This window comes from Montipora capricornis, chromosome 1 (genome assembly GCF_036669925.1).
Source record: "Montipora capricornis isolate CH-2021 chromosome 1, ASM3666992v2, whole genome shotgun sequence".
Classification (NCBI taxonomy): domain Eukaryota; kingdom Metazoa; phylum Cnidaria; class Anthozoa; order Scleractinia; family Acroporidae; genus Montipora; species Montipora capricornis.
Window position 1 is genome coordinate 17,183,373 of NC_090883.1, and position 27,500 is coordinate 17,210,872.

General features: G+C 38.8%; 1 protein-coding gene across 1 annotated transcript in view; it reads right to left on the reverse strand.

The window, feature by feature from the left end:
- LOC138015468 (26S proteasome non-ATPase regulatory subunit 3-like) overlaps positions 1-27,500 on the reverse strand; it is a 28,599-nt gene that overhangs the window by 857 nt on the left and 242 nt on the right. The window contains exons 2-15 of the mRNA XM_068862568.1: positions 25,498-25,647; positions 24,289-24,329; positions 17,146-17,283; positions 15,364-15,500; positions 13,784-13,838; positions 12,517-12,573; positions 11,147-11,225; positions 10,883-10,986; positions 9,565-9,679; positions 7,476-7,569; positions 3,373-3,502; positions 2,446-2,508; positions 1,968-2,060; positions 1,187-1,237 (exon numbers count right to left, since the gene is read on the reverse strand). Coding sequence (XP_068718669.1) covers positions 1,187-1,237; positions 1,968-2,060; positions 2,446-2,508; positions 3,373-3,502; positions 7,476-7,569; positions 9,565-9,679; positions 10,883-10,986; positions 11,147-11,225; positions 12,517-12,573; positions 13,784-13,838; positions 15,364-15,500; positions 17,146-17,283; positions 24,289-24,329; positions 25,498-25,647 — 1,307 coding nt within the window. The remainder of the gene's footprint in view (positions 1-1,186; positions 1,238-1,967; positions 2,061-2,445; positions 2,509-3,372; positions 3,503-7,475; positions 7,570-9,564; positions 9,680-10,882; positions 10,987-11,146; positions 11,226-12,516; positions 12,574-13,783; positions 13,839-15,363; positions 15,501-17,145; positions 17,284-24,288; positions 24,330-25,497; positions 25,648-27,500) is intronic.

Below are 27,500 nucleotides of genomic sequence, written 5' to 3' on the forward strand. Positions count from 1 at the left end.
AAAACGAACTCGGTGCCCCCCTCCCCCATTTTTGAAATGTAATCGGCATGTCAGAATGAAACTTTCTGCAAAGTTTAAAAAAAATTATGTGCAGCAGATTCAGAGCCACCTTAAATAATTGAAAATTTAAAGTAGCTCTGAATCCACTTCACAAAATTGTTTTTTAAACTTGACAGAAAGTTTCATCTTGGCTTGCTGATCACTTTTGTGCAATAAAAAATTGGGGTCACCGAGTTCGTTTTTCAGATATGATCAACAATAGCCAAAATATAGGGTGTTTTTGCAAGGCTTTAATGTTGCCATGGTAACTTGTTACGTCACAACAATGACTGTAATATGTCACATGTTACCATAATATTGCTGTTACATAATAAAGTGTTGTAGTGTCAATCCTTCTAATAACAAGGTTTCTTGAAAGTGTTAAAAGTGGTTTGAGCCACCTTAAAAATTAAGACCGGTTTACACGGTACGATTTGTCGGTCCGATCTATCGCCCGACGGCGTCGGAGCGCAAATCTTGAGCGTATTTTGACAGCCGATGAACGACCGTTTCAAGGAAATAAAAATCGGCTCGATTAAAAAAATTTGTTGCAGTGCAACAGACCACCATGTCAATCAAAGGGTATGCGAGTGGGTAATGCGCATAAATACTTAAAAAGTTAACGCCTTCAAAATGGCGAATACTAAAAGGACAACGTGAAGATCTCTTGAGGAAATATTGCACGGCTTACACAATTTATACGGTACGATTTATCGGCCCGACAAAATCGGCCGACAAATCGTACCGTGTAAACCGACCTTAAGTCAATTCACGTCGTTGTCAGGACGAGGAGGCAAAACGCACGTGTAGGGTGTGCAGAACCTTTGTTTTTGTTCATTAAAGTCCATTGTTTTGTGGCGTTTTCGTAGCAGTCGTCGTGGTCCTTGCGTAAGGTCTCTATTATTGTGACAACCCGAGGGTTGGTTTGGACAGAATTGAATCCGTGATCCCCTGCCCCAGGGCCCCAATAGCCACCTTGCGCGATTCCCGCTTAGGCCAAATTGTCATCTCCACATTTTTGACACGTCATACCATGCATAACAACATATCATTTGATTGGCTCTTCCGATTGTTTCGACCAAAATCCACCTGAAAAACGCTTAATCTCGCGCGTTTGGGTTGTTGGCAATGATCTTTAATTACCTACCTCGAGTGATTCCAAATTCTTGCTGTAGGACTTAGGTGGAAAACGCATGGCCTGTGTTAAGATAGAAACCGCTGTTAGTAAATCAATTAAATTTTTTGTTTGACGTAAAGAAAAAAAAAAAAAGAAATGCATGACGCGAAGACGCCTTTTTCTAAAGGACTCACACCCCAAAAATGTACTAATAACCATGCAAAGAAATGTTTGTTTGGCATGTATTGATTCATCTCGTGTCGACTCGCGGGCTCCTTTACGTGATGCTGACAATTATTTGCATTTTAAACAGTTTAAGGAGAAGGACCCTAGTTACCATCCATCTAAACTTATTGCGTTCGATATTTAGGAAAACGCAATTTGTAATGTTGGATATCCTGTGCATAGGGCGAGCTTTAGCAAGTTTTTGGTTTGCGTTCGTCTGCTTTTTCAGCGCCATCTTGAATTGCGTCATACGTGCACGCCCATTTCGGTTTTGGTAGGTCGTATGCGCAAATGATGATCGCGCTGCTGTGAAAAAGAAGTTGAAGTGAACTCGGAAATGCTCAACATGTCAGCCTGAATGCCAATGTTACCCTTCTCCCGTATTGTCGAACGCACTTCAATAATTCGTGATTACTATTCTTGTGTCATAACGTAGGTCTTTGAATTGCACCTGTTACGCTACATCCATAACTGGATAAAGGATTTCTTCTTGCTCAGGGTAGATAAGCAAAAGCGATGCAGGGAGGCTCGAAAAGAGACAGGGTTAAATGTCCACTGAACTCAGTATTGAAGACTTGTTACATACCCTGACAGACTGATTATAAAGGTCTAAACAGAAGCTCACTCGCTGATGGAAAGCTCCTTGAGGTTCGTTGGTAGAGTAAATGTCAACATTTTCCTGTAACGACGATTAAGAACAAGAAGAAATTATTTTAAGGGACAATAACAGCAATTTTAAGATATTAACCTTAGAATTAGGTTGCATAGCATGCTCGAAAAAGATAAGTCAAAGAAATGATTGTCACAAGTAATTCATGGACTGCTAATTCCACGATAATTCATTGACTTTGAAAGCACTAAACAAGCAAACAAAAGACGGATCGTAGTCGAGTAAGCTTTTTTTCAGATGTTTGTCTAAAAAGGACAAAGAGAGAAATCAAAATAAAATGTGAAACGTGTTTTCACAACTGCCACGCGGAAGCCAAAGAGAGAGTTGAACTAAAAAAGCTACAATAAACTCACAGAGTTCCCATGTTGTACAAAAGACCAAATTTTCACAATACCTTTGACTGTACGTGCCCCTTCTCATGATCTATCGTGGCATCAATCACACCATCACGAATTGCCTAAAAATTTTTTTACCGCAATTAATGTCAACTAGTTCATAGGATACACGCTTTAATTACTATGTTCTGTTTAAAAATAACTTACTGCAGAGTTTCTTAATAACCTGGAAGAGAATTTAAAAGCTTTCACGACGCGAAGTAAGTGGACTAAAAATGAATTTGTTTTCTCCTTGAAACACAAATTTAGATCCAAGCTAAGGGCGAAAGGCAAACGTTTCACTGAAATTGTGTTCTGGTAAAAACAAAAAATAAAATAACAAGGAGACTCGGTGTTGAAAAGGTTCTAAAAAAAAAATCTACATTAGAAAAGTAAATTGTAACTTCTGGTTTACTCAAGACTTGACATTCACTAATTTGCAACCTCGTTTTGAACTTTGGTTCATCATATTGAATGACCTTTCAAAACAGAAAGTTACGATTTCGAAAGTTCTAAATCTGAAAATCACGAAGTGTGATGCAAACTGCTGCTTGACAGTAGTTATTTCCTGTTTAAGATAAGATCGCCCACACCTTCACATGTTTCCATTATATAGTTTAATGCAGCAGTGGTAAAATTGCTTCTAGTACTATTAGTAGTTGTACTGTAACATGCAAAGGGTACTTATCATGTGCCAAAGCAGTTAGCTTGCAGGACCATCAAAAAGAAAAGAAACACGCAACACATTCTGTTTTTGACAAATATGGACATTATCGAAAAGTGCACCGATAACGTGAAATGATTTCACATAAAGCTGTTCTCTTGGTCTGCAGTGTCAGCCGTCTCCTCGCCCAAACCCGCCAAAAAGATGCCTGGCGCTCGAGAGAGACGTCAAGCCCCCTTTTTGGGGTATGGCTGACACTTAAGACTAACCGTGCTCTCTTTACCTTGGCCACAATAAACTCCGCATCCTCGGGGCTGTCCAACTGCAGTTTCAGAGCAATATCAGTCAGTGAAATGCGCGAATAAGACAAGTTAATCATCCTGACACCAGCCTTGATCACATTGTGTCGCAATCTGGAAAACAAAAACATCAAAAACAACGGCATTAACAATGTTGAACGAGAACCTCATGTAACGATATGGTGGTTGCTATGGTTTTTATCTTTCTCAAGAGGCCAATACCCTTTTAATTAGTGAGAGGGATAATGAGCTCTGGCTCCGACCAAGGAAGTCAGCAATTCACTGGCTCTACTGGCCATTATCAGAAAATAATATTCGATCATTTCGTGGTTTCAGTCAACACATTTGTCAGGGCAAAAACGGTTCAAATTACACTAAATGAATTACAAATTTCGTCAGTTTGAACCGATGCAAGTCCCAAAAGTGATTTACCCAAAAGCAGGGTAAATCTGATATTATTTTTATGCAGATTATTTTATAAAGTACATGAAACAGATTCATGAAGAGATTCATAAGAGAATCCTAATCTAATGAATGATTGGAGCGATTGGAGAATCTCGGCCACTATTGTATATGAGATTCACTGTTTATAAACAATTCTTTTGATATTCAAATTTGCCAACCACAGAACAAAGGAATCCTGTGTTTCGACAGCCAATAAACCTCTAGTTGGCACATAAATGACAAGAGGTGAAGTAACGGTGAGTATCGCTATTCTTGTAGCGGGCAAGGCATACAACAATAGACCCTATTCATATGAAAATTAAATGGCCGGGTATTCTGCAATCTTGCCAATCTTGCCTTAGCGCACCATCTTGAATAATTGGCCTTTGTGTAATTACATTGGGGTGGAGTGATTGGAGAATACCCGGCCACTATTGTATTCTTCAGTACAGCAGCATTCTTCCATTGGGAGCTTATTTTAACGAATGAAATGATATGTGAAGTGAATCATACATTGAACTGCGGACATGGAATCAAGGGAAACTATGATCCTCAGTTATGAACGCAATTTTTAGCAATTGCGTAGAGAAGCCTTAAAAATCCAGGAGTTCAAACCCCGTTGAAGTCCTGAATTTTTCAGGCTTATGAACGCAATTGCTAAAAATTGCGTTCATAACTGCGAGGATCTTAGCCCTTTCCCCTGAAGTATTGGAAGCTTTAAAGGAAACACATCTCCCAGCTGCTGAGGTCATAGTGCTGGTGCCGCGATCGCCATGCATACATGGCATGGCCCAGATTTTTGATGAAGATGGTACAGATGGAATCCTGTTGGTTGACGCCAGCAATGCGTTCAACCAAATGAATAGAGCTGTCGCAATGCATGACATCAAGATAACTTGCCCGAAATTGTCTATGTATATCATCAACACGTACAGAAATCATCCCTCTAGACAGTTCATCTGTAGGGGAGATGAGATCTTATTCCAGGAAACGACAACACAGGGTGACCCACTGGCCATGCCATGGTACGTGATCAACACATCCATCATGATTCAGAGCCTAAGAGCGAGTATACCTAAAGTTAAGCAAGTATGGTTAGTCGATAACTCGGCGGGAGGCGGCCCAATTGAACTGTTATACAACTGGTACAAGCTTTTAAGTCAAGGAGGAAAGAAATTTGGTTACCTCGTCAATGGCTCCAAAAGTTCGCTATTAGTAAAGACAAGATCTTGCTAACGAGGCCGAGTTGGTGTTTGGAAAGGAAATCAGAATAACAACGGAAGGTCAACGACACCTTTGAGCAGTTATTGGATCCCAGGAATACGAAAGAATAATATTAATTGTCTAGGGATGGAGGGAAAAGATCGAGTTGCTGGCTGAAATCGCAAAGAGCCAACCCCATGCCGCCTACATTGCCTGGCTTCACAAAGGACTACAAACCGAAATTTGCATATTTTATGCAAACAAATGACTCTTTTGAAGATTATGTGGAACCGATTGATGAAGCGATCAACAATAATTTCCTTCCAGTTCTCTTTGGCCAGACGGAACCGCTCCCTGATGAGTTATAAGAGAAGTATTCACCCTACCTCCAGCACAAGGGGGTCTGGATATACCAGACCTGAAAGCTGAAATCTCACATCAATACGCTGCCTTAACGTTAATAACAAGACCGCATGTAGCACCCATACGACCGCAGAAACCCTTCATGCCAGAGGGTGAGCAAACTGTGGAACACCTGAAACGACAACACCAATCACTCAAGTCGATGGCAGCGAAATCGAGAAGAGAGGCCACTGATGCATCTCTTTCACCAGACTTGCCAAGGTCAACAATGCAAGCTCGTGGCCAAACGCCGTATCCCTTGAAGAGCAGGGCCTGTCTTTGAATAAGCAACAGCGCTTGCGTTACAATCTGCAACTGGAGTATTTGCCGAGCAGTTGAGCGTGTGGAGATCGATTCACAGTCAACCACGCCCTGTCATGTAAGAAGGAAGGGGGGGGGGTTGTTACGCAAAGAAACGTCGATGGCATACGGAACCTTCTCACGTCTCTGCTCAGCAAAGTCTGCAAGAATGTCTAAGTAGAGCCCCACCTGCTACCGATCGACAACGAGTATTTGAACAAAGATCCACGGTCACAAGCCCCTTGAGGCAAGGCTTGACATAAAAGGCAGGACGTTTCTGGTCACGAGGAGTTACATTGTACAGCATTCTTCGATGTACATGTTGCGCATGTGAACTCAACGTGTTATCAGAACAACAGAATCGATCTTCGAGGAGCATGAATAAGAAACAGAAGAAAAGGAAGTACCAACAAAGAGTTATTGACGAGGAAATGGGATCGTTTACCTTTGGTTTGTGGCACGAACGGAGGAATGGGAAAACCCCCAGTCACATTTTCTCAGCTGATATAACACCTAAAACGCTGAAACTTTGCAGGCTTACAGAAGCAAAGGTGCTCTTTCTATTTCTGGTATCAGGTTTTCATTCAGTTCAACAATTTTAACTCATTGAAGTCCGCTGCCGCCATTTTGGTGAGGGGTCTTTTGTGTATTTTAGACTCGCTTAGGTTTTTGGGCGTCGCAATCTTGTATAACAGAGAGTTTAAGAAACGGCAACGACAATGACAACGCAACAAAACAATACAAGGGACTTTTAACATTTACGACGTCGACGCAAGCATCAACTGTAAACTATAACTTTAAAAATCGTAAAAAACTAGTAAACTTTATTTAAAAATTGACAAAATTCTACAGAAGCAAAGAAAATACACAATAATAAAATACAAAAAATAATAATAAAATACAAAAAAAAAAAAAAAAAGAAAACACACGGTGTTCTACAAAACTCAAAACTACCCTAAAATCATTATAAAAACTAAATTTAGAAATGTCCGCATTCTTTGCATTAAGTCATTCAAGTCTGCATTCTTGTGAAGACTTTCGAACACGTATGTGGCCTGACCTTAAAATTTCAAACGATATGCGCGTTCTAAGCAAAGATACGACACTGGCATAAGACTCGCAGTTCTTACTGGAAAGTTTGTCCGCTAGGCTGCTCAGGAAAAGATAGCATTCTTTACGCCATATCCTCAATCAAACTTACATTTTCTCAGCTGATATGCCGAAACTTTGCAGGGTTACTAAAGTAAATGTGCTCTTTCTAATTCTTGTATTAGTTTTTAATTTTAACGTACTTGAATTTTCGGCCGCCATTTTGCAGAAGGGTCTATTCAAAGGAAAACCTTAAACAACAATGACCAGAACCAGGTTTTCTGAGCCCGCGCGACTAACCTGGTTCTGGTCATTGCTGTCTAAGGTCTTCCCTATTCAAACGCTTTCTTTGAAATTAAGAACGTAAACAAACTTGATCGTAAACATCATTTCCTATCGTTTACTGTTCTTCTTTGTTGGAGTGAAGGGTCCCTTTATAAGAACATCACCGCTAAGAACAAATTCCTCAAGTATACCATTTCTTTGGATTTGAACAACCCCCAAATTTGGTGAACATCTCAATGCTTACATGGCCTTTAATGTGACAGAATTAATTTTTTGGATATTATTAGATCTTATACATTTGGTCCAAGTCCCTTGCTCATGGAAATTTGCCAAGAGTCAAGACACAAAAAGGCGAAACACAAACCTGATGATCAATGTATATGTTTTCTCTGAGAGGAATTTCTCTTTAAACTTGTCAACCACTTGGTTAAAAAGCTTCAAGTCCCCATTCAGTACGGCTGTTGATAAAACAGAGTTACAATTAAAAGTGCCATGGAATGACTTCTTCATGAAGAACAGCTATCCTCCACCGACTGTCGGCCAACAGTCGGCCGACTGTTGGTAACCTGTCGGAAGAATGTGGGTAACTTGTGAGCCATTATTGCCTTGTCATACTAAACGTGTATACTGCGGATGATGATGATGGTGGCACTAACTGGTGACACTGTACAAAATCAAATCAAGGCATATCAAATCATAGGTTGGTTTTTGACGAGATGGGAAAACCGAAGTACCTGGAGAAAAACCTCTCGAAGTAGACAACCAACCAACTCAACCCACATATGACGCCCAGTCTGGGAATCAAACCCACGCCACATTAATGGGAGGAGAGTGCTCTCACCACTGTGCCATGAACATGAAGTAATAACCTTGTTTATTTTTATTATGACCAGCAAAGAGGAACTCATCATTATTTTAAAAAAATTGGTATGAACAGCCATCCAATGTACAAGTTTTAATGATTTCCTCTTGAGTGCATAAAATGCATGAAATATATGTTGTTATATAGCTGAATTCCCCCCCCCCCCCCAACAGCGTGCGCTCTCATTGCTTACTTTGAGGTCACCTGACATCTAACAATAAAACTGTTTTCCGCCAAAAGTATCTGAGCTGGCAACAGTGCAAAATCTATGACGTCAGATGGTAGCAGTGCACTGTTACCCGCGAATGTTGACCGACGACCGCCGTTATTGTTGCCATTGCACGTTTTCCTTTTTGTGCTATTTAACAAATCACTCAGGTAATGACTTGTCCCTCGCGAAACAGTTAATTTTGCTTCCCTCGGGACCAGTCATTAAGTGTTTAATATTTTTGGCTTATTTGAAGGTCTTTAAAAATAATGAATAGCGTTCCTTAAAATACCTTGATTCAGAGGAAACAAATTCCATAATTTATGTTAATGTAAAAGCCTCACTAAACAGGTTTAACACTGTACACGATCTACGTGAGTTGACTGTGTGAGTCAACGAAGGAGGCATGCAGCTAAAGTTTACGCACTCCTCCACTTTTCTTAAGACTCAGCATTTCTGTTTCTCCCTACCCAAAGTAGTGCACATCAAAGGCTCAACACCTCATGCACTCCGACTAAGGGAGACATGACTTTATATAATAGCTGAATAATGCATTTTGATTGGTTCTCACATAATGATCTATTAGGACTGACACATAGCTGACGTCGTCATCAAAACCTGTTAATTCCTTATTCTTTCAGTAAGAGATCACAGAAGATATCAAAATGTGGTAAGAACATCAGTGAAGCACGTAGCCATCACCTTGTCTTTTATATGTATGTTCATACCACATTTTGACATCATCTGTGATCTACATGTATTACTGAACAGACACATGGCAACATGGAATCTACTTTATCTGTTAAACAGAGCATGAAATGTGGTCTGACATTTCCTACATGTAGATTACATTCACATAGTGGAATCACGAAAAGAGTTACCTGGAACTAAGAAAGTTCCTAGATTGCATGGTCTTCAATGCTAGGGGTGCAGGGATGGCATAGTGGCGAGAGCACTTGCTTACCACCAATGCGGTAGGCACCCACCGAGTCTGGGAATCAAACACAGATGTTTGATTCCCAGACACTCTACTCTACACCGAGAGATTGTTTCCGGTTTCCCCTTTCCTCAAAAACCAACATTTGACTTGATCTGCATTAATTGTTAATTTCAGTTTACAGCGTCCCCAATTAGTGCTCCACTGGTAGAACGACTAGTTGCTTTCCTTACCTATTCCTTTTCAATGAGAAATGTGTGTGAAATGTTAGTGTCACAACATTGTCTCTTGAATAGTTGCATTCATTTATCTTCCACTCTGTACTTAGAATCAAACTATGTCTGATATTCAACCTTGTTGCAATGTAAACCTCATCTTAGTTGCCGGTATGCACTGACTTCAACTCAACAGATACATGACTACCGGTATTTGTAATTCATACAAACCTTGGGTTAGCTGGAAGTATGGCACCAGTGTTTTTCTTAGAAATGGTTCTCTGAATGTTGCTCTATCTGGTATTTCTCCAAGAAGCAACTGGACAACAATGGCAAATTTTTGTGCCTGCATTGAACACAATGTGAGAACAGCATAATTTTATTTGACTGATCAGCTCTATAGACTCTTTGATAAATGGCACCCAAATTTGAATAACATTACTTGATACATCCTTAGCTTGTTGTTTATGTTTCAAGACAAAGGATTTTTCTCATGAATGTGAGGCTAAGGATGTATCAAGTATTGTTATTCAAATTTGGGCGCCATTTATGCAAAGGGTCCATGTATTGAAGCACCTCCATGTTTCGTTCCTTTGGTTGTGTTTTTCACGTAATTGTTAGGACTTCCTCTTGAAGGAAGGGTTACCAAAGCTTTCTACTGCATAATGTAACTATTATATCTTACTGACAGAGCAAGGTTTGTACAGGTAGAGTATTAGTCCAAGGTCATGATGGCGTGGACTGAATGAATGAGGTTCATAGAAGAGATCCCAGGGCTGATATCCTCCAAGTTTGGTCTCGAGCAAGCTGAATTAATTACATTTTTATTAACTTTCAACCTCAGTTTAATGCATTTCTTGTGCTCTGATTGGTTCACTCAATCATTTCATATACCGGTACCTTAGTTTGACCTCATAAGGCAATTGATTGCGATAAGCATTGCTAAGCTAAAATTGTTTTCGCTGGAAAGTGAAATTTCTCCCTGAAAAATCTGAAAAAAGTTTTTGTGGAAAGTTTGGATCAATTTTGATGGTTAATAGAAGAATGCAAAAAGGTAAGAAATGTTTTTGTGATGAGCCTGCGTCTGTCTGACCATAAAGTGTTACACAACATTGCATCTTTATCAATAATTATTTTTGATCTTGCTCAGATTTTCTTGCTTTTTTGCTGGTATTTTGTACTTCCAAACTACGGAAAACAATATTATTCCATTTGCGCTTGTTGGATATGAGACTGGTTATAGCCAACTCATATCCAATGAGCGTTCATGGAATAATTGTTAAGTAGAGATTTACTTAAGGAAGCTTGACAGTTGTTTACAAAAACTGCGGAAAACCTGCACAGTGTACAGGATAAAAAGGACCTAATTCTAGCTGAGGACCCAACATGTGTACTGGGAGAGTTACCTACTCCTGAAGGTTTACAATAAACCTTATGGAAGATTTATTCTTGTCTGGCAATACTTGGTCTACCTCTTAGATAACATTATTTTGTTTTCCTATGTTGCATAATAAATTTAAGTTGAAGTCATTTATTGTTACTAACTTACAGTTTGCTTGAATCCATATGCAGCTTGTTGAGGGGCCTTTCGTATTGCTTGTAAGAGATTCTTGTGAGCCTCTGAGTAATCCAGCTGAATAGCTTTGATTATACCTACAGTACAACAAACATGGAAGACTTGACTGAGTAAATCCTAAATCAAGCAGTTCGTACGTAGCTGAATCAATAAAGATAATAATGGTAACAGGGCTGTTGAAAACAAGCTTAACATAATGAAAAGAGAACACAGACTCAAAAAACAACAAAAACTGACCTGTGTAATAGAGGAACCTTGCCCATTCATTTGTACTTGCTGTTTCGGGAAAAGAAGACTTGGACACCAACTTCTCTGCCTAACAACAGGGTACATGAAAAACACTTAAATGAACATGAATCTATCAAGTCTATGCATTTGCCACCTGTTTCCCACAATGAGGTACTATGGTAAGTGTTGAGGAACATGACTTTGTACACGTAAGCAATATTTTTAGGTTCGAATAAACTCAGCTGTTTATCATTACACACGGAGCAGAGTTTAGGGGACATTAATTGTTGTCATGTTTATTGTCTGCATTTCTTGACAAGAGTGAAGTTGTGGCAAAGAGCAAGGAAACACTGTGTGACCCTTATCGAGTGGACAGACAGTATCTTCACAAAAAAATGCAGCCTATTCCAAAGACCAAATTTTGCCTTGAAACTACATACTTTTCAGGTCCTTTTAGGTTAAGAAGAAAACTGACTTACTGTACGGTGCGTTCGATTGACCCTATTCTGGAATAAGAATACTTGGATTGATGATTTAAAATGGTATGTCTAGCGTTTTGAAGCAACAAGGATAATATAGATATGTTTAATTAAAATGGCATTTTAGCAGGTGTTGGACAATTTTAATGTGAATCTCCGTAAAAACGAAGGACTTCTACATGTATCTTCTATTCCACGTATTCCTATTCCGGAATACGGTCAATCAAATGCACCCTTTAAAAAAATTGCATTGTTTATAGGCAATGCATTAGGGCATGAATAGCTAAATGCACCACTGCCTGTCAAAAAGTGTTTGCTGCAATAAGAGAATAAAGTTGATTTTCAAGTTGCTTAAATCAGAAAAGTGTGCAAAACATCTGTTTCTCTGCCAAATCTTTAACCCATGGAGGTGAGACTTAATAGATAGATTTACTCTGTCTAATGCCAGACGATTTTACTCGTCAGTGGGTTAAGTTATATGAAATTCACAGGCATCTTAAATTAAGGACTTCTACTGAACCTCAAGGACTTTTCACTACCACAAACTGTTTGTCTACTGACTCTTTATCTATTACACTCTACTAACATACTGTACTTCTGTACATCGTTCAGTTAAGTGTTAAGAACATTGTAAGTGCATGCATTAGTTGTGCCGTCACCACAACAAAAGCCCTGGAACCCCTGTAATGTCCTCTTCAAGGGAGTATTGTTCCAACCATTTTGTTGTTGAGATTAAAATGAATTTCAAATGAGGCTTCTTGCCAAGTTATGTGTATACTTGCCCAACTAATCATAAAGTGAATAATTTATTTTTGTTAGAATACAAAGGCAGATGAAAATCAACTAGTGATAGCAATTTACCCTGAATTTTGACTTTGACTACATTGCAAAGTTTCTTACCTGATCATATAGGTTGAATTGGAGGTAGTTTCGTAGGAGAAGATTTAAAAGAATGGCCTGCCAATAACAAACAAAGATAATCTATCAATAACAAACTCTTCGTTAAGCAGTGTGTAGTTTCAGACTTAAGATATTTCTTTTGGATTTTGCATTTCCTTGATCCAAAAGTGGATTACCACAAAAGAAACCACCATGTTTACAAATTATATTTATTTTCGTTTAAGAAGATTGTTTCTTTTCTTTAAATGAAAATCTTGTAATTCTGTCATGCACTTTCGAACTTATTAAGCACTTCAATCCTCATTGTTTTTCCATTGTGGTGCCTTCTCAGCCATCAATATTAATTTTTATGATGTTTAGGTACAGTGTACTTATGATCTATTAATTTTTAAGCTACATGTAAAGGTACTGTTGCCAACAAGTTCTCAATTAATTTAGTAAAAATTAAATTTTTGCCAAAGACTAATTTTATTATTATCATCCAAGACTGGAAAGTCTTGACGTGTACATAAACACTTCAAATAATAATTTTTTATACATTTCTTTCATTCATTAGTCTTTTTATGGGAATGAACAAGCCCAACAAATTGACCTGCTCCCAACTGTATGGCTTCATAGCTCAGATGGAAGAGCCTTGCACCAGCATCACAGAGGTCATGGATTATAAGTGTGACGGTCACTTCAGTCTACCTTGCATCTTTCATCTAGATATTACCCACACTTCAAATAATACACATTAATTTTCTTTCATTTTGTCATTTTGTTCACATGCTAATTTTTCATGATCTGGAGAATGCCTACTGAAGAAAATCTGATTGACTCTGGGAGCGGGCAGAATTTTTGTCTTGCCTGCCAACCTGGGCAGAGTCCTAGCCCTGGTTGTGTGAGTTTGTGTAATGACCTTAAATTTTCATTTTTTGACACCGAATCCTTTAACGTACAGAAGTGTTTCAAAAGCGATTTTTATTACACAAAAGGTGTGGACATAGAATTTAAATAAAAATATTTCTCTTTCAAAAGTTCAGTTTGTAAGTCACTTACTGCATTTGCTATCAAGCGTGGTGCAGGTCAACAATTAAAAAAGTGATTTCAGAGAGGAAGAGAGAGAGGAAAAAACTAATAAGTTACTTACCTGCTAAGCGTCTGTCCATATAGCGAAAAGCTGTGACCGAGGTCACAGTTTTTGCTATACGGACTTCCAAACGAACAAATAACATGTATGTAATATGCAGCTACATGTACCAGTAGTTTCATAAATCATACTTGCCTGTCCCTCATCATCATGTCTCAGAGTAGCTGTTCTGAGTCTGGCAAGCAAAAAACTGTGAAAAAAAAAAATTCAAAGAAACTACATGTAGTCTTTAAGGAGCTGTTTGAAGAGATTTATTAGTGACGTTCCCCTTCAAAAGCCCAACTGTGTTTAATTAGTGTAACAATTAATTGGATATACTTAACAATAAAAAATTAATTAATACATGTAGACCTAACTTTGGCTGATTTCCAGTTTAAAAGTTGCAAACTTCAAGGCATCTGACAGGATGTGGCGATGTGGATCCGCAGAATTCCCTAAAATCCACATCCTCTGCATAATAATTATTACAACATTTTCCGCATAAACAAAAGAAATGCCTGATATTAGGGATAAAGTAGCTGCTTACCATCCTCACAAACATAAAAGCCAAAGTGATTGACTGTTTTGAAATGCTTATTTTTCTGAACATTGAAGGACTGTAGAACCTGTCTCATAAATTACAAATACCCTGGGGTTGAAATTTCAAAAAATATCTGGTTGCAAAGACATAACAAAATTTTGGTGCAAGTTACAAATTAAATTGTATCATTTCTAATCATAGGGAAAATAAGAGCCTCCAATACATACATGTATGCGTAAAAATACAGCTGAAAATGGTCAACCATTGAGGGAATGGATCGCAGTCCAACCATATTATAATTTTGCTCCATTTCTCCAAATTGAAACAAAATTCATGATGAGAAACAAAATATCTTTTACCACTTTATTTATTTTAGCAAAACTTGCTGCAAAATGCCAACTGCTAACCCTTTTATTTCAACTGTGAAAGCTGTTCACAAATTGGTGACTCCTCATATGTGACCTCACACGGGAAAACGTACACTAACGTTTTAACGTTTAACAGCCGAAAGCGTTAGTTAGCCATTAGCCATCATCAGTCAGCCGTTAGTAATCCGTTAGTCAACGTTTAAGCTGCTTCCGAAGCGCTTGTTAGTCGAAGTAACTTAACCGTTAAACGCTTGCAGCAATGCGTTAGCATGACTTTGCAAACCGTTAGCGGTGCCTGTAAAAGCGTTAGCATACCGTTAGGTACCGTTAGCTTTCATTACCCGTCCGTTAGTTAGCCGTTAGTTTTGCCCGTTTAACGTTAAAACGTTAGTGTATGTTTTCCCGTGTGAGGTCACATAAATTATAATTATTTCAATCACAAAGGGAAACAGTAATAAGTCACAAATGTGACTGTATTGGTTGCAATTTTGAGTCTGATTTACCATAAGCATGTAAATAAATTGGACAGGCCTAATTATTAGTTTTATAAACTGTTTAAATTTCCACATAATCAACGCATGTTTGCGCATACATGTAATAATTAATTTTATGGCCAAAAATTTCCGCATACTCTTTAATTTTTTTTCCGCATCATATCAGAAGCCCAGAAACTTAAGGCATCACACTATATAATCAGATATTGTGTCACTAGAAACTCCTACATTTGTTTCTGAATCTTAATACAAGGTACAAAAGGCTACCCCGTTTTTGTGGTTAATTCATCTCATTTTGAATTACACACAAATTAAATTACTATGCAGCAATACCTTCTGGTTTCTCTTAATCTTCCAACCAGTTCATAAGCACGCGAGTGGTAGAAGTAACATTTTGCCAAGAGGGGGTCCAATGTCCTTCTGTTGTGGTTTAAGGCTCTCTGCATAAGCACTTCTGAACACTGAACAGCCTACAAAAATAAAATAAAACAGAAAGAAGTTTAAAAAGGAAGGACAATCTTTCACCTCATAGGGGTGGCGAATGGTAAAATCTAAGACTTGCCGTGACACCGAGAACCTAGTTAAAAATTCGAGCCTGAAACTCCTTGGAAAAATGTTTCGAGACTCAAAAAAAGTAAAAACAAACCATGCAAAAATGAAACTTTGAGACTTATCAAAAATGCTTTCAAGATTTCAAGATCTCAAGATCCTGCCAAAATTTTCGAAGACTCACGTTTATCAAGGTACCTTTTGTCACCACCTCCTCATGTACCTTCAAGTTTATCACTTCATCTGCTTCTACTTTTTCCTTAAATTTTAAATCTATTTACATGCAGTCTGACCACACAACATACAAGTGATTGATTCCTTCCAGTATTGTCGAGTGTAATTTTGTCGTTCCAAGTTGGTGGCAATGTCTCACTCCTTAACATGAAGGTCTGAGTATGCAGGAAGATCACATGTGCATGTACTGTATGTCTCTACAGCTACAGGCACATGGAAAGGGTTTTCAGTGTAAATATTACATTATTAGCTTGTTTGGGGTAGTGATGAAAGTTATTAACCCATTGACCCCTGGGAGTGATACTTAACAGATTTTACTTGTGAACTGGGGGCGTCCTAGGGTATTTGAGGTTCAGTGGGTTAACAATAGGATCGCTGTTACCTCAGAAACAAGGAAAGAACTTACTTATAATTTACAAGACTTCAGTATGGCTGAAAAGATGAAAAGTTCAGACTGTAAACAGATAAAAGACTAAGTAGAATTATAATGGTTTGAACCCAGGAGTCATATCACAATTAAGTAAAGTACGATCATCTGGGTGAGTGTAATCCTGAGAAGGACTGTTTGAGATGACATTGACTGACGTTTCGACAACCTGAGCGGAAGTCATCTTCAGAGTCAAGTGATTTGTTCAACTTATTCGTGTTATTCGTCGACTGTAAGTTGAGCCTACAGTAGATGTAATTGGCTGTGAAGACTAAACAGTGACTGACTGCAAGTGACTGACTCGGCTAATTTAGCAAACCGTATTTTACAGAATAGCCAGAGTACAAAAATCAGTATTAATCTCTGTATTTATTAGAACCCATACAATGTATCAACTTTTTGGCTTAAGTTGGGCAGCCGTTCCACAAATATGCAGATGGTCGCCACTTACCGGTAGCAGCTCTTGTCATCCACAGTGCAGTCTATAATGTACATGTATCTTACACTCTGATTCTGACAGCAGCTGCCCTGGAAGTCCCTGATAACCCGATTTTGGATTGGTGGTCAAGCGATGCATACAAACTACATGTATATATCTGCACTCCTACTCACTCTCTTACCCATAAGCAAGTCTCCAGTCAGTTGGCCTAGCAGGTTAGACATTTGTACTTTTTGTGTAGAGTTGAGTGCCTTAGGTCAATGAGCCCCCATTGCTCTGGGATGGTTCAGCCTGGAGGTCCTTTTGGCGTGGCGGGCAGCATTTGAGGCTGGGTTGTGGAGATAGAGCAACCTACTTGTGTTTGGGGTCTGTGGTTAAGCACCCCACGTTCCTGGCCACCCAACCTCCATGCGAGACTTACACTGTAAGCATTGACTATTATTTATTAAAGAGATCTATAGCTCACCTCATTATAACACTCTGTATCAATAAGGTGAATCAAAACTAACAAATGGAAGTAAAATTCAACTTCCGGTAAAGTGGCAGCAGCAACCAATCTGGCACTGCGAGGTCTGAATGGTGTTGAAGATTCTGATTCCATAGGCTTGAAAAAAAAAAAAAAAAAGAAAATCAGATGTAAGATCAACAATGATAAATATCTATCTGTTATGCTGTTGCGTGACTACCCTTTGAATATGTGTACCTTCAGACAGGGGTAAAGTACTGACCATATAAACAAAATAATAATTAAAACAAGAGGCTACGGGTAGCCTACACTTTGTTCGAAAGATTTTTAATAAAGCTGATTTCCTTTAAAGTTGGCTGTGCCCACGGTATTGGTGTTCAAGGCCGTTGCAAAATACATCACGCTAAATAAAGCGTTGGATTTTAAGATAACAACATTACTGTAATAATCTGAAAACAGAAATGGAAAGTAAATTTCATGTGCATTTAGCTGGTAAAAAGAAAGCTTCAAAATATTTTTCTGTTTTCAATTAACAACAAAATAAAAAAAACCGCACTTGAAATCAGCGAGAAAAACAGCAGTGAACGCGATTGAGATGTTTGTGTAAATATTTTTTTTCTCTCATGATATCGCTCAAGAACCTTAAATATTTAGGTGCACATTAATTGGACAATACCCTGGGAAACATTCATCCACAGAAAATGAGTACTTTTAGAGTCATACTGGTAGAACTAGTGTTACCCTACTAGTTTTTGCACTAAATTTGGAACCATCACGCCAAAAATAAATTTTTCATTTTGCTTAGCGTTCAAATGGTTTGATATATGGTTTGGTTCGTTTGGTTCGTTTTGTTTGAATTGTTTCGATGGTTTGTAAAACACTTGGTTTCCTTTGTTTTAATCGTTCCTCTGAAATATTTCTTTCGTACATAATGCAAAATACACGTTAAAATTCCACTTTTGAAAATTGCAAAGCCGTGAAAAGCGCGCAAACAAAACAACTACCTTGTTCTGCTTCACTGAACAAAGTTTGGTTGCCTAGCACGTGACAATTTTTACTCAGTATGTGATTAATTCTCGCACGCAAAGTACAAACTTTTAAAGGCTCGAAACCTCTGAAACCTTCGAAACGCTTTGAACCTTTTCTTTCCATCCTAACCCTAAACCGCAAACCAAACGAACTATAGAAAGTTTGAAACGATACAAATGTTGTTAAAAGTGCGATGTTTCAGAGCAAAATGTAACGTGCCAGACGAAAAGTTTTCCAATTCCACCAACTTTGTCTGGGTGCTGTGTGCTAACAAAGCAAAATAAATGCAAGGCAAGTATCAAAATAAACAGCAGACATAATAGACAAACGTTTGTTTTTGGTATTATTCCAGATAAATACTTTGTAACAAAGAAATAACAGCCAAAAGTCGGGTATTGTCGATAACGAGAGTTTGACAACCAATACTGTGCGCAAGGCCAGTTCAGAGTATTTCAGTGATTTTTAATTTAAAATATCTTGGTCAATATCTACAGTACCGCTCAAAGTAAGTTACCACCCTCTCGTGAAACGAGAGTCTCGTCTCATCTCAAGAGACAAGACTTCCGTCTGGTGAGACGGTTTGAAAAACTGTAAGTATCTGTTTGAACGTAAACTTTTCCGAAGATCAACATGTTCACGAAGAAGCTTGCACTCCAAAACGGAGCACCTAAATCTAAAAGTGTAATGAAAAATGCGGTTGGGGCGGTGTATTACCAAATGCATGTCGACATTCAGACCACGACTCTGTGAAATCTAAATGTATGTAGGGTACTTCGATTCGAAGTTGATGTCAAAGAGAAGTTTTCGATAAACCTGCAATGCAGCATGTAAAAACTGTTAATTGATTGATTTTCTTGAGTACATAAGATTAAGTTTATCGGGCTCCAATTGCTGTGCAACAACATCCTACTTGGGCTGCCTTCTACAAGGCAAAGAAATGTTACGCATGTGCAGCCAAATTGCGAACCCCCTCCCCCAAAAAATCGAAGTCCAAAAATGGAGGCAAATGCTACAAATTGTACGTTGTTTTCTTAACAAAGTAACAAATGTGGCATCAATTCCTTAGCTAAGTGTAAAAGCACACTTTTAAGTCAAGAGGTCATGCCATATTATTTCAGTCGAAATTATAGCAAAATGTTGCATACAGTAATTTTGCAAAGCACTTCTTACTGTAGCAGGGCTCGAAAAATATTTGAATTCCACCTTGCCCGTTGGGCAAGTAACCCCTAAGTTTTGCTTGCCCGGGGCACTTCCCCGCTTGCCCAAGTTTTCAAACTCATTAATAATTCATGAACCCAAGAATTGATTTTAATGTAATAAAACCATCCTCTTAGTGCTGATCACTTTCATGCTTACACCATTACAACTATTGTAATACTCCCACAACTTTTAACCTCGTCATTCCACTTTTTATGAAGTTGTACGGTTTGTAATAATTAACATGGATAAACACTGTTATAATCACATTGAAGTAGTGTGTGTCCTTCATTGTTAGATACTCTATCACGATTATCATCTTTCCCAATACAATGTCTCGGAGCTTTTTTGATTGACTGCTTTCATACGCCTTGACACCCTTATGCTTTTGTTCAATAATTCTCTATAACCTTGAAGACCCTTGGCGTTTTACGAAAAGACCTACTTTGAATCGGCTTACAGTTATAAATTAAACAAAGTAAAAAACTCAACAAGTATACAATCTTTTGAACAAGAGCATATGTATTATGGCACAATGAAGTCATTATGTGACCTGTTACACTAATAACAATTTCATATAGTCATAGTCACTTTGCATGCTAATGATGGTTAAGAGAGTTTAAAGGTCTACGTGTCTCTTGGTTTTTGCTCCACTCATCCAGCGTTGAATTGCGAGAGTAGGACAAAAGTTGGTCACATTGAGATTTGAAGATCGGACTCTCAGTAAGGCCGTCAAGGTATCTTGATTCATCAATGTGCGCATTGAATTCTTCAACTGATTCATGGTCGAGAATCCACGCTCACACTTTGCTGTGCTCGGTGACAGAGTGATAAGAAGATCAATCAGAACAAGGCAATCTTTAACATCATCGGGTGGTGACATTAGTATATTGGAGAAGACATCTAGGGTCTTGTGCATCTTCTGCCTTGCAAGTCGTTGACGTAGAATGGGCCATTGCTCGATGATCCTTTGCTTCTCATCATCTGAGAAGAAATGGTGAAAGTAATCTACCAGAGAACGGACTTCTTTATTGCCATAGGTAGCAAGGTCTGCTTGATCTTGAGGCATCTCCTTAGGATCAAAGACTGTGAAGTAACTGTACGGCTCTTCACGAAGGCTTGAGAACCGCTGGTTGATGTAGGCTATCACTTCTGCGATAAAAGAAGGAAAGCCATCCTCCACCGTAGTGCCTGGTTTTGACAGCTTCAATTCGTGGTTGTTTTTGACTCCACTCTTGAGTACCCCAGTTTGCCCATTGTACCTCTTCTCAAAAGCTTGATACTTAGGACCCCTTTGAAGCTTCAAAACATCCAGCTGAGAAATACCTGCCTCCAGGTGCACAAGGAGATCGGTTATACAGAATTCGTCTCTCTGGAAGGACTTGCTTAAGTCTGACAACACTTTCATTACGTCAAGCAGAAAGTACAGGAATTTCACAAACTTCTCGCTCTGCAGATTCTGAAGAATTCCTTTGGCCTTTGCTCCGTCATCTCCCTTGGTCTGTGATTTATGTTGCAGATGTGTGACGGTTGTCAAGAAGTGCCTTTCTAAAGCGTTAATGGCCCTAAACCGGCTGGCTACCCACCTTGTCTTCTGTAATCCACTGTAGTAAACATGATCTTGGTCGAGAATAGCTGCAATTTCATTAACTTCACGGCGACGTTTTGGAGAGTAGAAGTAGAATTTAAATACTGACTTTACAGTTTCTTCAAATATGTCCAAATAGGGCGTTTGCTTTATTGCATCTAGAACAGCCAACTCCAGATTGTGTGCTACACAGTGTATGATGCAAACTGGATGCTGGGCTATATCTTGAAGCTGTTTTGCAACACCACTTTTCTTCCCCATCATAACACTAGCTCCATCAAAGTTACAGCAGGCCAATTTTTTCTTCAAGACAGTTTCATCTATACTTAAAGTTTGAAGACCTTTCTGAATAGCAGCAGTAACCCCAGGGGCATCAGCAGATGTAACAGGAACAAGGTCTGCAAAGTGAGTGGAGGGACGCCCGTTGGATCCTGTACAGCGAACATAAACCGACTCCTGCTCGGTAATACTCTTGTCAGTCGAGCCATCTGCCAAAACACACAAGAATCTAGCATTTTCAATTTCCTCCTGGGATCGCTCCTTCTCGACAGCTGCTATGCTTTCCACAAAGTCCCTGCATGCCTTATCGTTCTTGTACTGGGTTCCAAAATCAAGACCATTCTTTTCCTGCAAATCGCAAAGTCCTTTGAACTTGCTGAAGGCTAAGTTCTCATTGGCAATATAGAAGGCAGTATTAAACAGCTTGTGCAATCTGGCTTCCGTTTCTTGATCACGTTTACTGAAAGCAGCTTTAAATAGTTTGGGGAGTGGCTCATCAGCTTTTCCTTGATCCATTTGACTTCTGTTTACACACTTGAGGTGGTTTGCTGATCCATTGTGGGACTTCAGAGTTTCAAGTCTGTCCTTGCCAATGCCACCAGTACCTCTGTCAAGGGGGCTTGTAATGTCTGCCAGTTTTGGATATTTTCGGCAAACCATGCAATACATAACATCACTAGAAGCATCATGTTCAAGCCAGGGATACGTTTCCTTCCAATGCCCTTTGAACTCTCTTTTCCTCTTTTTTTCGGAATTCTTTTCTGTGGTTCTTTCTGTATTTTCTTCTTTCGGAAGAGTTCTTTCAGGTAGGCTTTTAGACGGGTCACCATTCAGGGGTTGGCTTTTGCTGGGTGTGGCTGTTGAGAGGTTGCTTTTCACAAAGGACTGTTCGTCAAAATTTCCAAACTTGGGTTCTGTTGAACTTCCCATTGGTTCTTGACAAGGCTTTTTACGCACTGAGCCACAGAAAAAATCACTAATGTTTCTTTTGGGCTTTTTCTTCAGTTCATCCTTGTGATGTTTCTTGATATCTGATGATGATGTACTCGCTTTTGAAGTGGCTGAGCATGATCGGCGTTCGACAAGAGGAATAAAGTGATTAGGCTGATACCAACCCGCTGGGTGAGTGTTAGGGCTCCCTTCCCTTGACCAAAGCATAACTGCTGGATCGGCATGGAAAGAACATTCCCGGGGGATGATTTCGTCATGGAAAAATGGCCTTGTTTTTGAGCAATCTTTGGGAAATGCTGACAAAATTGTTCTTCCTATCACGTTTGTAAGTGCCATCAGGTGTACCATAACACTCCACTTGGATACTCTACAGCCTGTTGCTGCTTCCCTTTTAATAGCATCTTCTCTGCATTTTGTGCTTTCCCACATCTTCATTCCAGTGTCAGAGAGGCACAGTGTAAACATGATATCTTCTGGAACATCAGCAGAGGGTGATTTCATACCAGAGAGAAATTTTGGATGCCTAGCGTAGTAAGATGCGTGTAAAAACAGCTCGATTGCAGTAAGAAGCCTTAACAACAAATGGAGATCTTCGTTCCCAACCAGTATCAGGGAAGCAGAGCGATAGAGGCAGTTACCATCACCCGATGTTTTTATGGCGTCAAATTCAACTTTCCCAATTTTCGAACGTGATACAAAGATGTCATCAGGAATTAAATTTTGTCCCACAGCATCTTTCGCCAGTGCCTCCCAGTTGAAGAAACAAAGTTTGCGCAGTTGTCGTTGTTCGTTCGTGTACTTATTTCCTAGTTCTAGTATTACACGCTGGGTGTCTTCAACATTATAAAGCCTCGACTCAATTCGTTCAATTAGACGAAGATCGTGTTCGACTCCATTAACGTTAAACTGCATTTTCTGTAGCTCTACAAAATCATGGTCAAGGGAAGCGCGAGAAATTAATAACAAATCGCTTTCCCACCTCAGTTTTGGCACATGCAGAATATCTTGAAAAGCCGGCGAGAGCACATTTTTTCACTTTTGTGAATGAAAATAGTTTCAATCGAGGGAAAACGTCTTCGTTTGAAAGAAACACTATTGTAAGTCATCTTCCAGGAACTCTGAAAGTATTTTGGTGACTTACTTATCCATTTCTTTTTAATAATATAACACTTTTTATTTAGTGCAGAGGCGCCCAACTTGCATGTTTCGCTGAGAACAGAGATTTACCTGGCTCTTAGTATCAAAAAAGCTGGCTTCGTTTTCGCGGTAGAAATATGCGACTTCTCAGTTTTCGCGTACAATTTCTACAGTTTTAATTAATATATCGCTGTTGAGTTAAGTTTTGTACAGAGAAACCGAAATATTCTCGCAGAAAATTGCTAGAATTAAGAAATAAACACGGCGGTTTTCGTTCCCAACGCGGCGGCTATTTTTATCCTGGAAAGAAATTTGATCAGGGAAGATTTTGATCACGTGCTAGGCAACCACTTCCAAGCCGAGAGCGCGCATCACGCAATCAACAAAACAACGCTATAAATTGTAATTTTCGTCAAACTTCATCTAAACAGTTGATTACCCTTGGGCCTAAAGCTTATTAATACCTTTTCTTCTCAAAATCGTTATCAAAAATTTAGTCAGTGAACGGCTTGCCTGGGTCCTTGCCCGTTGGGCAAGGAAGGAGTGAAAGTTACTTGCCCGAAAGGAAAATCTACTTGTCCCGGACGACCGGACGGGGGTTTTTTCGAGCCCTGTGTAGGTACATTGTATAAGAACCCATGGTATATAACCATGCCTGGTTCTTCCTGTGTCATAAACTGGACAAATATACACAGTGTTAAAACAAAACATGGTTAGGTTGAAACGCAATGGGCACACATTGTAGATGTGTATGTGTAGTGGTTTAGGATTTGCACTAAAGACAGTTCATTAAGATACTGTACATTATTTTGTTTAGTTTTTCTTAAAAATATCAGAGATAATTTTTAATTAATTTTCTTTGTACCTGTAGAAACCAACTCCCTTGAACTTTAGAAATACTACTATTATTTCCATGGGCTGTCAGTTTGATGAAATGGGTGGAATGCACTCTGTTCACTTACCTCATCCAGGAATGCTAAAAGGCCATCTCTTGCAACAGATGCTGGCAAGGAGAAAATGAAATCATGATAAAACTGGCTTTATAGTTTAATGGAAGCCATGAAAATTGATACTGTACAATGATGTTGGTTGATCTATTGGTTCAAGCCCCAACGTCACCTACTCTCTGGAAATTGAAATACAGTACCGCTCAAAAGTAATCACATTGTAGCAATGAGTCATAAACAGTGCCTGGATATTGTAACACATAACAAGCAGAATGAAGACGTTATGCAGAGGTACAATGTATTTGAAGGTAATACCTGGCTTTTTATAACCCTGATTAAACTTGTGTAGTTTCACTAATTGTATAAAGGGGTATGAATATATAAGCTATAAAATATGAAAATAATTATTTTATGATAACACATAACAAGAATTCAAAATGTGACCATCCAGATGAAAAGGATGCTTAATTTGGAAAGTGGTTTCAACGACCGTTGAACGTTGGCTTGAATGGAAGCTACTGATTCTCCCGAAGGTAAGCTTTGTATCCTGCAAATGGCTTCGGACTTGCTGGTATCTTTCCAGCTGATAATCGTTTCATGCATTGCTTTCACATGCACACTTTTACATGCAAAGCCAAGTTTTATGCACTGGAATGTCACTTGAATTGCTTGAACAAGGCAGACAATATTTCCACGGCTACGGGGTATGTTTCCATGTGATCACATTTTCTATGGGACTTTTATTTCACCCAACAGCCCACAAGGTGAAACAGTTTACAGGGAATCCTCACTCATTATTTTAAATACTACATGTACATGTCAGTATTTCAACAGCAATATAATTATGCTCCTTGGCTTGTTAGAAAAAAAAAACACTCATCCATGTTGTTTCCTGATTCATTCATATACCGATATAAAGCTTTTACTTAATCAAAGGGGTACTTTTACAGTAAGAAACAAATAAAACGGAAAATTACTACTCAATGTATTCTCTACTGAAATAATTTACTGCAACAGTAATAATTATGTTCAATGTTGACAGATCAGATGTAGCACAGGTTGGTGTTTCAAACACAGATACATGTAAAACACCTCTTCCTTTGTTTCAAACACCTTGGGTTTCAAACAGTTTCAAACGTGTTTCAAATGCGTTTCAAACACAAACGCACTAGAAACGCTTGTTGGTTAAGCATCCTTTTCATCTGGACGGTCACAAATACTTACAATTAGGAAAGAAACCACAGATGATTTTCCTGAGGATGGGATGAGTCAGTTTTTTTCTGGTGGCTGGTATGGACCTCAGGATACGAGTTAAGAAGCGTGGCTCTTTTGATGCCACAGACTTTTCTATATATTTCACTTGATCTTTGAGGTCTGAATAAATGATTAAAACAGAACACAACATTTGTGAATGGAAGGAGAACAAATTCTGGCAATAATTATTGGTACTGTCAGTTCTATTCTGTTCACTTTCATTTCATGTTTTGTGCATGACGTGATTTGTACGCCAATTTTACTATTTTACAAGTACCGTAAAGACTCGTGTAAACATAAGCCGCACCCCCAACTTTCAAGCATGCTTTTGGAAAAAATAAGAACTCCAAAACAGCACTCTTGTAAAAAAAGATAGTCGTTTGTTCGCAGACGTTAACAATAAACTTGACGAAATCTAATGTTGTGTATTTGCAGCAACATTAATTCATTGACTCCTGGGGGTACCCCATTGACGAGTAAAATCATCTGGCATTAGAGTAAAATACCAAGTATGGCCGGTTTGGACCGGTTTAGGGGTGAATGGGTTAATAAGTAATGTTAATCAACTCTGAAAATACATGTACCTTTTAAAAGCTTTTTTAAAATCGATTTCCCTATTCCCTGTGACTGACAACAGTTGTCTTTATTGCTAAAGCCCACAGTTGAAATGAAAACAACAGAATTTGCATGAAAAAAGCGCAGGAGAACGATGCAATTTAACATTTGCCTGGTAACTACGGAGTCATTTAACGAGGGAAGTCTGGACATGCAAACGTTCGCTTTCACATCAGCTGTGTGCGGATGTCACGTTTATCAAGATGTACATGTATGGAAGGCATCGATTAGAGAAAAACTTGTTGCTAAACGAGAGTTTAACAACCCTTGGACAAACACGCCATGAAAGTAGCGAGGGGCAATGAAACAGTTGGCCATTTTGCCTCATGAATTCTCCTGAATAGCGTGGTATTTTCTTGCATGTAGTGGAGAAATCAGTGTTGAGGTGATCGGTGTGGAGGAAGGGAGATTCCATGCTAGTTAAAATTTAACTGCTGAAACAAAGTGCATATGAAACGCTTGAAAGAACTACTGGCGAGCAAGATTCAGGTTTAGAACCAATGTTTTTACTAAAGATTTTCCGTGCAAAACTTCAGCATTAAATCAAGCACTTTTCAATATTACATTGTATCTCCACAGAAATGTCAACTCTCACGGTGCCACCAAGGGAATCCAAATTTTCGTCCTTTTCTCCTGGTCTCCCCATTTCAAACAATTTTCTCCCGGCAGCTGGTGCTTATTCAGATCAAGATGAAGATTATAGAAAATTAACTTCATGATAAAAAACCTCGCAACATAATAAAATTATTGGAGTAGAAATTTCTGCCATTATTGTTGTAATATGGGTTACATTTAATAGGTAACAAAAGGGATACATCCACATGTAATTACCAGCCCAGGCCCTCGGTGTAGGAAATAAAAAATGGCGATGAAGACAAAGCAGGCCAAAATGTGAAAATCACCTGTTCGGAAAAAGGAGACAGTAAAAAAACATATGCTGGATTTTCTCAGGATAAGACTTTAATAACAAGCAATTGGAATGCGTTGCATCCAATTGAAGCAGCAAGAAACGCACGATAACTACAAATTTCATTGCCTTCCATGTGAAAAACCTGAGTTGTCATCATCAAGGAATAAAAGACGGAAAGTCATCCTAAGAATTACACAGCAACAGTTGTTTTATGGGTTCTTACAAAATCTCCCAGTTTTCTTGAGGCTCAAAACCAAAACCTCCTTGTTAAACTTCTTTGAGGTTGACAGGTCTAGTCTGCTTCCACAGCATTCATCTGTGCTAATTAAGTTACAATAATTTAAGGAATCTTCCTTCTTAGTCTTCGCCCTAAGAGGAGGGGAATTTAATTCCTTGATTCCTACCCATTAGTTTTTATGGAACAATTTTTCATTGCCACAGTGACTTT